Here is a 12,294-nt window from a genome sequence, read left to right on the forward strand (position 1 = left end):
ACCAGTCTCTTTTCCAACTGATGTGGGATAAACCAACAACCTTCCCCTCACACATCAGGCTCCAAATCAACGACATCACGTACCCGGCATTTCAAGGAGGATATTGAACCATGACTCTGGTAACATGGTATTAGAGCTGATTACGAGGAGATCCTGAGTTCTAGTCTTGTCGCGTGCACTTATTTAATGGTATTTACAAATTTATTATGTATTTATCTATTCACGTTATGTCGGGCTGCATGTGCGAGAGAGTGTTAAAACTTGACATATATTGTTGACCCTCAACCTAACAGCTTAAACTTTTAGGTAAAGTGGTAATCTAACATAAATATGCTGCATAACAAATGCTCCAAAAAAATTGTCACATGCTCACGCCACATAAAATCGCTCACCCAATTAAACATGTTAATCTTTATTATTATTATTATTATACATAAGTTTATTGTAATTTTTTTTAGTAATTTGTGTTGATTTATCATAAGCAAACATATTAATTTGAACATATTTACTACTAAAGTAAATTATTTGTCAATTAATACAGCTAGTTTTGGAATAATAAATGAACAAAATCACAAAACAACCAACCATAATACAGTGATTAACTAGTCAAGTAATATATATATATATAAAAGAAAAAAGTCATTAGGATATTTCCTGTACAAATAATGAATAGTATAACAAAATAGCCAACCATAACATAGCCATTAATTAGTCAAAATAGATACAATAAAAATTATTCGAGCCTATGTAAATAATGCCATATTCATAGGAAAAGGTATGCAAAAAATAATTTTAAAAAATATATATCTGATTGACCTGTAATTATATTCTTTTTCGAGAGAAAAGGGCTATTTTTAATGAATTGTAAAAATATTATTCAACTTTATGATGTTGGTATTTACCTTTAAAAAATACTTCTAAGTGCACTTACTTACCTCCATTATAGTTGACAAATCTTCTAATATACTAACAAAAAAAAGATATTTTAAAATAATTTATTAAATAAAGAAAAGACAATAAGCCGTTTCCTAAAATGTCAAAATTAACCTTACAACTTCGAAAATTCAAACTAAAATCATGTATCTATGTGATCATATATACGTGAATATTTTATTTTTCAAGTTTTAATTCAAATATCCAAACATTTAGTTTTGGCACAAGGCCTTTCTTGCTTTATATATTAAATTTTGTTAATCTCGATTCATATTTTTTTAGTAATATTTGGTTTTTATAATTAAATTTGTTTATAGTTTCTTCTAAGCATTGTTTGAATAAGTGTTTCTTTCCTTTAATTTTTCTTAAAATTAATATTTTATCTTCCTTAATCTTTATAGTTAGAAAATGTTGAAAATTAAATTCTCAAATATATATATACATGCACACACATTAAAGGGGAAAAACTTATATCATGTTTCATTGTAAAATAAAATAAAATAAATATGTAGAAGTAACAAATTTCATGTCATTTCATTCAATTACATTTTAGTGCATAAATGAAAATATATGATCAAATTTTCGTTGTCATCTCAATAAATTAACCCTAATTAATACTCCACTTTTTTATCTAATAATCCATATCGGCTTATGTGTTTTAGCAAAGATTTATTTTGAATTTACTATGGGAGAATTAATTATTATTTTACCATGATGGTGAATTGATGATTAGCATATTTGATTGCTCTAATGAAGACACAAGGATATGGATAAAAATAAGATTGCTTGTATTCTATATTAGTAGAGTATCAAAAAGATTAGGTTCATAAATAAGTTTAAAAGAACTTTAAAGCATCCTTTAGAGAAAAGCCTATGGTAATATAAAATTGGCACAATATTTAAAGAATTTTGTAGCGATTTAAATATCGTAGAAAATTGTTAATATGACATCAGGGATTTTTAAAAACTAAATTCTGACTACAATATGCAAAATCATTTTTTTTCAAATTGTAGCTTAACTTTCTTATTTTAATCATTTAACATAATTAAACACAACATTTAGTGATGTTTATTGTAATTTTCTTAATAATCTTATCCTTCTCATATTAAATTCAGTGTGTATCAAACAATATTTCCTCTTCTTGAAGATTATTAATCCTATATTTTTCCTTCAAGGAAGAAAAATTCTGGGTTCAACATTTCAAATACTCCACTAACCAAAAGGGTGGTTTCCAAAAAGGGGACTAGACCAATTAGATGGTGGTTTCTTTCAATTGCATGGAGGCATAATACGAGAAATTATATAAGGGACATCTCCTTCCACGTGTTCGTGTGTTTGTTTTCTAAATTAAATACTTATTGAAAGTGGGTCTCATCTGATATAAATGAATGTAGGATCAATTTGACACGTGTCTAACATTTAAAATACAGCACACGGACACGTGGAGAAGAAGGTCCCGTGCATAATTTCCCGCACAATACAATATAGTTGCAAAAACATTTAAAAATAACCCTAACTTGTGAAGCCACCAAAAAGAGTTATTAGTTCTATGAAATAATATGTAACTTTTAAATGATTAAAAGAAAATAATTATGTCTATTAAAATACAAGTTACATTTAAGGATGGAAGGATGACATTTTAGGGAGGAATAATTTATTCACATCTACTCAACAAGTATAAAATTTTGTTGAAAAATTTTACACCATTAATTCGATAATTAGTGGGTTGATAAGTACAAATTAATAATGGTTTGATTTTATTAATATAGTGGTCCCTTTAAAAAATTAAATATACTTTTTAAAATAAAATATAAGGATATATTTGTAATAAAGAAAGTTGCCCGTCTATATATACCAAAGATATATATGATCATTTGTTTTGGTGATCCAAATTTATACTCTCAAAATAGAATGTTCAAATTTATTTCGTGTACTCATTCTATTTTGACCTCCAAGCTTTGTTAGCTTGTATTATTTCTAAAAAGATAATCATGGTTTGATATGCCCCAAATATATCACCATGAAACCCGACCTACCCTAAATCAAGAGAAGACTTTACACTGCATTGATGAGGGCAATTACGAAACTACCCAAGTCAATTGCTTAGCCAAAGCGATTTACGCCTGCATTATAATGCCCTTAATGGTAAGAGCGATTCACGCCCACACCATAATTTGCTCATAAATAGTACATCACCCTTGGGTCAAAGTCCACTACTATAAAAGAGGATTTGGAGAAGAGGTAAGATCATCTCATTTCTAACTTATTCTACTGTTGCATATAACCTCTCAAGTCAATCCCTTACCTAGGCATCGGAGTGAAATTTCTTACCCTACACAGGGGCAAGGTGGTCAAAGGGGACCAAACAGCGGCTCGCAACTGCTATGTAATGGTGTTAAAGGGTAAGAATAAGGCACAGTAGACTCTGGACATCGAGGATCTGGAGGTGAGAGGAAAATACCCGCAGATCAGCAGGCTAGATGAAGATCTTATGAGCATACTAATAAAGGGTGACCAGGAGAGGTGCGTCCAGATTGGAAGTTGTTTAACAGAGGTCTTAAAAGAAGAGATGAGCCCGACTGTTAAGTGAGTATGCAGACATCTTTTCCTGGTTAGCTGATGATATGCTGGGGATCGACCCCACGATCATGGAGCACAAATTATAGGTGGACCCGAACCATCGACTCGTGAAATAGAAAAAGAGGAGCTTCGCTTTGGAGCGAGTCAAGGTAATTGATGAAAAGGTAACAAAACTTTTGAAAGCTAACTTTGTCAAGGAAGTTAATTATCCAAAGTGGCTCAACAACGTGGTCTTAGTGAAAAATCCAAACGTAAAATGGCGAACCTGCATCGACTTCACGGACTTGAACAAAGCATGTCCTAAGGATAGTTTCCCCCTTCCACAGATCGACCAGTTGGTGGACTCCACATCCGGACACGAGCAATACCCCCGTCTGTATGCACCCTAAAGACGAGGAGAAGACATTGTTCATCACCAAAAAGGGGCTCTACTGCTACAGGGTGATGCCCTTCGGGTTAAAGAATGCAGGAGCAATATACCAGAGCCTAGTGAATAAAATATTTAAAGATTTTCTGGGGAAAACCATGGAGGCATATATTGATGACATGCTTGTAAAAAGCTTAAAGGCGGAGGAGCATTACAGGGATTTGAAATTAGCATTCAAGCTGCTACGCAAGTACAAAGTGAGGTTAAATTTTCTTTTCCTTTTTTTTTTTTTTCCTATTTCCCTTTTTCCTTTTATTATCTTTCTTATTATTTTACATAGTTAAAATTCTCCAGGTCATTACATAAGTGAAGCGAAATAGTCTCTTCTTCATATGGAGTTTGTTTTAAGAGCTTTTCTTCAAAAACTTTTCCTCCAGTGTCTTCCACAACTTATTTGCATAAGTTTCCTTACAATATGCATACTTATGCTCTCTTGAAAGACACGATCGAATTGTACCACATGCTAACCGATTGATGGTCCCCCATTCTTTCTTCTCAATATCTTCTGGTTTCTTTTCTTTAATGGCAATGTTTAGACCTTACTGAAATAGAATGTTTAGAACCTCACTTTGCCACATACCAAAATGACCGGTGCCGTAAAAAATTTCCACTTCAAATCTGGCATTTGTCACAGTAGTTCTTACCAGAATAGATGAGTTTGATGTGGATGTTTTTGCACTATCTGTCATCTCTGTCATAAATTCTATTCAATAGTTGCCGATACGGAATGCCAATAGCCCAAGGAAAACTTTTCTGATTTGGAAGATCAGACTAAGCTGCAACCACAGAGCATACTAAGAATAATCTTGGCTCTGATACCAATTGTTGTGAAACTCAGGATTATTCCACCTAACTTCACTACAATTTACTATTACACAGGAAAATAGAGAGTGAATGATTGTGCAAAATTACACCAAGTAAATTCTCAGGGAAGTGGGGGGGTCACAACGGACAACTTAAGTCTCACTTTCCTAAACAGAATTTTCCTTAGACAAGTAATTAGCACAATATATTACTACAACTATACCTGATAATAGCTAACTATTGAATAGATGAAAGGAAGAATATAAGAATTTAATGAGGTTCGGTTAATTGTGCTTACGTCCTCAGACACTATCAATTAATATTCTCCTATTGTAGAAATATTACAAAAAAAAAAAAAAGAGAAGAGATAATGTGCCTAAGAGAGAAGTAGGCAAATTTGAGGATGAATTTACAAATGGAAGTGATGAGTTTATAAAAGTTAGGGAATAACACTATTACAACAACCTATCACCTACCATGGAAAAATTAGCCCATCGTTGGTGAGTTGTTAGAAATGAGCCATAATTCAACAAGTTATAACTTTAGTCCAGATGCTGCATGCGCCATTTCCAATGGCTCCAGATGGAAGGCTGCCTTACCCTATCCCTACCTCCACCTACCCTAGGATAATTGTAGGTGTGCCCCCCGCCTGCTAGAGGGGCTACCACTTAATTCTTTCAAAACCCATGCATACATATGCTCTCTTGAAAGACACGATCGAATTGTACCACATGCTAACCGATTGATGGTCCCCCATTCTTTCTTCTCAATATCTTTTGGTTTCTTTTCTTTAATGGCAATGTCTAGACCTTGCTGAAAGAGAACGTTTAGAACCTCACTTTGCCACATACCAAAATGACCGGTGCCCTAAAAAATTTCCACTTCAAATTTGGCATTTGTCACAGTAGTTCTTGCTAGAATATACGAGTTTGATGTGGATGTTTTTGTGCTATCTGTCATCTCTGCCATAAATGCTATTCAATAACTGCCGATACAGAATACCAATAGCCCAAGGAAAACTTTTTTGATTTGGAAGATCAGACTAAACTGCAACCACAAAGCATACTAAGAATAGTCTTGGCTTTGATACCAATTGTTGTAAAACTTAGGATTATTCCACCTAACTTCACCACAGTTTACTATTGCATAGGTAAATAGAGAGTGAATGATTGTACAAAATTATACCAAGTAAATTCTCAGGAAAATGGGGGATCACAACGGACAACTTAAGTCCCACTTTCCTAAACAGAATTTTTCTTAGACACGTAATTAGCACAATATATTACTACAACTATACCTGATAATAGCTAATTACTGTTCGGCTAATTGTGCCTACATTCTCAAACACTATCAATTAATATTCTTTTATTGTAAAAATATTACAAAAAAATAGAGAGAAGAGAGAATGTGCCTAAGAGAGAAGTAGGTAAAATTGGGAATGAATTTATAAATGAAAGTAATGAGTTTATATAAGTTAGAGAATAATACTATTACAACAGCCTATCACCTATCATGGAAAAATTACTCCATCTTTAGAAATGAGTCATAATTCAACAAGTGATAACTTTAGTCCAGATGCTAGATGCTGCTTGTGCCATTTCCAATGGCTCCAGATGGAAGGCTGCCTTACCCTATCCCTACCTCGACCTACCCTAGGATAACTGTAGGTGTGCCCCCCGCCTGCCAGAGGGGCTACCACTTAATTCTTTCAAAACCCATTAACTGAAACCAATACTGCTTTTAGAAAAAGTGGCTCTGGACGTGCCAAACCAGAAGCATTCCGCATAAAGCCCTTTTTGTGTTTGGTCAATATTTATATGACCTAAAAAAGATAACATAAGTTCAAAAAGAGGGAAAGTGCTTCATGATAAGTTGATAACAGACACTCTTAACACATTGCCATTATTCCCTTCACACTGCTTTTTGCTTCCCATGGGTTTCTTGTCATAAATTTTTCCCAATCAATCTGCCATCACATCTACAGTAAAATGCATATTACTGGGACTCTTCCTCAAGAATCATGAAATCACTCGCAAGAATTCCATTTCAAACTATATTAATGTTTGGACTGGCTTTTTGAATTACCCTTCTTGTAAAAGTAAAAGCAATTTACTTTCCAAAGTAAGAGAAGTACTGTAAGTTACTGGGAATCTTCCTCAAGAATCATGAAATCACTCGCAAGAATTCCATTTAAAACTATATTACTGTTTGGACTGGCTTTTTGAATTACCCTTCTTGTAAAAGTAAAAGCAATTTACTTTCGAAAGTAAGAGAAGTACTATAAGTACCGATAGCAGTATTTAACATTTTACAAAACTAACCAAATGATATATTGCATAGATGAGCTATTTTGATGAAATATTTTACGAATTGCTTGAGTTGTGTGGAGAAAGTAGTAAAAAAAAAAAGATCTATTTGAGATCATGAAGAGATTATTAACAGACAAGAATTGTGTGTGGCCTAGATAAAACACTGGCATGCTATGGTAAGCTACGCCTCGACAGTTCAATCACATCCTCCCACAGAAGTAGGACGCTCATTGGCTGCCTCGTGCCACGTGGAATATACCCATGCCTAATCTGCCTGTTTTAGCTATTTATCAATGACCAGGCCATAGAAAAGAAATATTCCATCAGCTTTGCTGCCCTCCAATTGTTCCAATGGAATTTGTTCTCTGCTTTTCCAAAAGGCCTTCCCTCTCACTATATGTTATAAGAAGAACAAAACCTCTTACTTGCACCAGCAAAATCCTCAAAAATCTCAATTCTCTTAGCTGCAATGGCTAGCAGCAAACACCTCAAGGTTCAATCGGAGGATCGGACTCGACAGAAATGGTGTGTGCCACTGCAAGAAGATGTGTTCAGCACATTCCTCTCAAGGGGTAGCCCAACTGTGCATAAGGTTTTTGGAGCAGGGTCATTATTTAGCCCTTTGTTGTTTGGGAAATTTTTTGATCCCTCTGATGCCTTCCCTCTCTGGGAATTTGAGTCAAGTATTTTGTTAGCTGATCTTCGGAGCTCCGGACAGAGCTCTGTTGATTGGTTTCAAACAGATGAACTGTACATACTAAAAGCAGAACTACCAGGTCAGTGCTCTAATTAAGTACTCCTACTTAATCTTAGATGTATTAATTCATGCCCTTCATTTTTTCCATTCTTTGAATTCTTTTTTGAACTATACTTGATTTTGATGCTCATGAATGTAGAAGATTAAAAGACTAAAACAAAAAGGAGAAAAATGAAAATTGCCCCCAGCTAGCAACCCACTTGTTTCTTTCTTTAGTTCAATTCTTGTGAAGTATATGTAGATCAGATAAATGAATTCCTAATAGGGGCATCCAGCCATCCATAAATCAAAGACCTTATACCAGTGACGGTGAAACTCTTCCTGACACCAGTGATTCGTGCAGGACTTGAGAAAGATCATGTTCAAGTCTGCGTTGAAAATGGGAAGGTTGTGGAGGTTAGTGGGCAATGGAAGCAGCAAAGAGAGTCCAAGACAGGAGACTGGAGAAGTGGGCATTGGTGGGAATACGGGTACGTTCGGAGGCTTGAGCTGCCGGAGGATGCAGATAGGGAGAAGATTGAGGCACATGTGAATAACGACGTATTTTTAGAGATTAGGATTCCCAAAGGCTCATCGGATGACGATACTCCTCGAGAAAATGTAGCAGCAGCCAAAGATTCCGAAACAGTGTAAGAAAATAGTGAATAAAACATAATGCATATGGTTAAGGACACGTTTATTTCAACATATATTACATTGTCTCTTCATGTGATTGCAGATATATTACTAGACTATTGTTGGACTGTCTAAGAATATGTTCCAACAAGCAATTTTTATACAGGAAACCAGTTGTCCTCGACATATTTTAGGCCCTATAAAGAATCTGAAATGCATAGAGAGGAGAACCAATGCAATAGAAAAATTATTAACCAATTTATCGATATCTGATGATTGCTCAGAGACCCATGTGTAATAAGACATACACAACAAATATAAAATTAAATTGACTGTATCTGATGATTCAGTGTTTGTAGTCACCATTCAATTAGGGTGCCCCTGCAAAATTAGGACCATGTTGCAGAAAAGGTGAGGTTGATATGCATCTTTCAGCCTATGGGCCTAATAAAAATTGCAATCATACATTTTTATCACTTAATGACTTAATGAGACTCTGGTTTTCAATGGAGAGAGTACAGATTAACCAGGGCAATTCTTAGATGATACAATATACCATGCGCTGAATTTAAAAGAGAAGGGGAGGTGATGGAGATGTTATTCAATCTGACATAGGTTAGGGGATGTCCCTTGTTCTTCTTATAAAGTTCACATCCTCAGCTCTTTCCCGGGGCTACTACAAGGTGTTTAGAAATTGCAATTTAGAAAATGACACAAAATATACAACTATAAAGGTGTGTCACAACATCCCAGAATGACAAGGAATAATAATAATATAAGTTCGATAAAGTCGCTACTAAACCTATTATTTTTCTATGTGTAGTTAGCTCACCTAATTACTACTAGTTGATTGGTTTTTAAACTAATCGTAGACCAAGGAACTAGTAGTCTCAGTCTACTTTTAACAGAGTTGGGATCGAGAGTTCAGTTATGCGAGGGGAAGGTACTAGCACCCCCTACATAGCCGTTCTACGAACTATACCTAATTAATCATAAATTATTTATAAATTAAATGTAATGGTCTTCAATGAACTTCTTTAAAATAAACAAATAAATAAATAAAAATTTAAAAGGAAAATAAAAATTACAGTGCGATTTAGGAATATCTAATAAGACATTCAAAGGAAGGGATCTTGTTAAATAAACCCATCCTCTAAATTAATATAGGTGAAGTTTAAAATATCTCTTTACCCTTTGTTAAATCATTAGGACGCATACGCACAAAAATATAATATATACAGATTATAATCAAATAAAATCATCAAATTTGAGTAAAAATAGTCTTTAATATATATTCTCAGATTTTTTTTTTCAAAATTTTGCATAATTTTTTTAAAAAAATTTAAACATTTTTTTTCTAAAATTTTATGGGATTTTTAAAGACTTTTCTTCATTTTTGATATTTTTGTTTTCCCATTTTTTTGTTATTTGAGTCAAAATAACTCAAATAATTTTTATTTACTTTTTTGATTTTATAAATTTTTTTTTTCTGATTTTTTACTATATTCTTTTTTCGTTTCTTTCTTTCTATTTTCTTCCTTTCTTCTCAAGTCTCACTCCTTTTCTTTTCTTTTTTCTTTTTTTTTGGCAAATTTGGATTGAAAAATAAGTATAAGCAGAGAGCTCTCTACCTTCAAGCACGAGTCAGAGATTTTGAAGATAAGTCTTAGTTCCTTTCCTTTTGTGTTCTTTTTATTATTTATTTATTTAATTTTGATTGCTTTCTTGAATTTTCTTGACAATTTTCCCACAAGCCAAATAAGATGAGATTTGTTTGACCTGGGTTCTAACCCAAGTTAAGTGGCTAGTTAGGTTAGGTTAGGTTAGGTTAGGTTAACTAGTTTGGGCTTTGGGCTATGTTGAATTGGGCCAAGCTATGGTTCAATTGAGTCAAGAGCAGGGGTTTGGGTTACGACTAAATTGGGTCAAGCCTGGGGATTAGCTCATTGGACTGCAAGACAATTGAGTTTTAATTAAATGGATTTTAGCCAATTGGGCCGAGTCCAATAAGCCTAATTTGGAAAATGGGTTTTAGTTTAATTGGGTTTGAGATTGGATAAAATGTCAATGGTCAATGGTTAATGGATCCAGGTCCAAAATGGACTTGGGTCCTTGGTCTTCGAGTCAAACATTCAATTGAGTCAAGAGCAGGGGTTTGGGTTACGACTAAATTGGGTCAAGCCTGGGGATTAGCTGATTGGGCTGCAAGACAATTGAGTTTTGATTAAATGGATTTTAGCCAATTGGGCCGAGTCCAATAAGCCTAATTTGGAAAATGGGTTTTAGTTTAATTGGGTTTGAGATTGGATAAAAGGTCAATGGTCAATGGTTAGTGGATCCAGATCCAAAATGGACTTGGGTCCTTGGTCTTTGAGTCAAACATTTAAGATTCGAGTCAATTTGACTCGGATCTAGATTGGATTTCGAGTAATCAAATCTAGGTTATTGGACCTAGGGTAATCGGGTATGGATATGGGGTAATTGGGTATGGGTGTTTGGATCCAAATCTTGAATCGGGATGGGTAATTAAATTGGATTAGAATTCCTATTTACATACAAACCACAAGATGTTGAATTCTAAAATTTTGAAATTTTAATTATTCAAGAAGTTAAATAGAACTAAACAAAATTAATAGAAAACCAACCTTTGTCTTCAGATTCCTCCAATCTTTAAACTTGTTGCCAATTCTCCACTGCTCTTGCTCCTAGCCCTCTAGCTCTCTGCTTCTTAGTCTTTGAACCTCAAGCTCTGCAACTCTTCTTCATACTTCCTCTGATTTTGAATTTTGACTTCGTGTTTGTTTGTATAACTCTCTATATGTTTGTGTGTCCCTCTCACCTTTAGAGCTCAATAGACCTCTATTTATAGGTCTAAGGGAAGCAATTGGATTAAATTTGATTGATTAATCAATTTTAAATTGTTCAATCAAACCTAAAGCTAATTAGTTCATCAAATTGATTAACCAATTTAAGTTGCTCAATCATATTTAAAATATCAATTAGCTTTCATTTTTTATTTCATAATACACTCTTTTATGTGCGTGTGCAGGTGCAAGCATGAAAAGTTGGAGAATCCGGCCTTCCCCCTTTCTATTTCATTTTTCCTTCTTCTGTTTTTTTATTTTCAATGTAAAGGAAAATTCAATTTTCCTATATTTTTTTTCTTTTCTTGTATTTTCTCATGAAATAAAAAAAAAATAAATATATTACTCAGTTTTTATTATATAAGCCCCGGACAAAATACGGGTGTCTACATGTGAATGCTGAATAGAAAGGGAGAGGAGATTTCTTTAAATCTCTGTGGCCAGGGTTTTGGCTGGCGGGTCACTAGACATAATGAGACTGGATTCAGTTTTAGATACATGAGAATCAGAATTGTTTTGTACTCTGCTGTCTGAAATGCCTGACAAAGTAAGCCTGCTTGTGGGCTAATTTAGTAAGACTATAGACAACTCGTGAAGTAAAATTTGCCTCTCGATCGCCCATTGTAACCCACAGGGGAATAAAAAACTTGTTTTTTTTGTTCGCTACTGGGTGCTAAAGATCCAAAGGAAAAAAAATCCAATTATCTCAGTCATATAAAAGAAATTTCCACAAGCATGATTGCCCAGAACTTGTAATGAACTAAAGATACTGTTTACACTTTTAATCACAAGAAAGCTAATGTGTTTAGAAATTGGAAGTTTTCTTTCTGCGTGGCTTAAGTTGCCAACCACCGAATTGGATACCAGGGGGGATTGTTTTAAAGAGCTTCTTCATTAACACTTCAACTGTGGTGAGCTGGATATCAAAAGAAAAGAGAATGGATTTTATTGCTTGCTTCTGTGTTTGGTTCAATTCAGAACTTTCTTTCAACAAAATGAAGGGC

General features: G+C 34.1%; 1 protein-coding gene across 1 annotated transcript; it reads left to right on the top strand.

Moving 5' to 3' along the window:
• Nucleotides 1–7,485: 7,485 nt before the first annotated feature.
• Nucleotides 7,486–11,652, top strand: LOC131145087 (21.7 kDa class VI heat shock protein). Its single transcript, XM_058094159.1, has 3 exons — nt 7,486–7,830; nt 8,155–8,440; nt 11,476–11,652. Exons 1-3 carry the CDS (start codon nt 7,524–7,526, stop codon nt 11,609–11,611), a joined length of 729 nt encoding a protein of 242 aa, XP_057950142.1. The 5' UTR covers nt 7,486–7,523; the 3' UTR covers nt 11,612–11,652.
• Nucleotides 11,653–12,294: the final 642 nt, after the last annotated feature.

This window comes from Malania oleifera, chromosome 1, assembly GCF_029873635.1.
Source record: "Malania oleifera isolate guangnan ecotype guangnan chromosome 1, ASM2987363v1, whole genome shotgun sequence".
In the NCBI taxonomy this organism is placed as follows: domain Eukaryota; kingdom Viridiplantae; phylum Streptophyta; class Magnoliopsida; order Santalales; family Ximeniaceae; genus Malania; species Malania oleifera.

What these genes read in the sequence shown, in the direction of transcription:
- LOC131145087 (XM_058094159.1), top strand. Translation starts at nt 7,524, where the DNA reads ATGGCTAGCAGCAAACACCTCAAGGTTCAATCGGAGGATCGGACTCGA. An exon ending in ACTAAAAGCAGAACTACCAG is followed by an intron (nt 7,831 to 8,154) that starts GTCAGTGCTCTA and finishes TGATTCGTGCAG; the next exon opens with GACTTGAGAAAGATCATGTT. An exon ending in GCCAAAGATTCCGAAACAGT is followed by an intron (nt 8,441 to 11,475) that starts GTAAGAAAATAG and finishes GTGCGTGTGCAG; the next exon opens with GTGCAAGCATGAAAAGTTGG.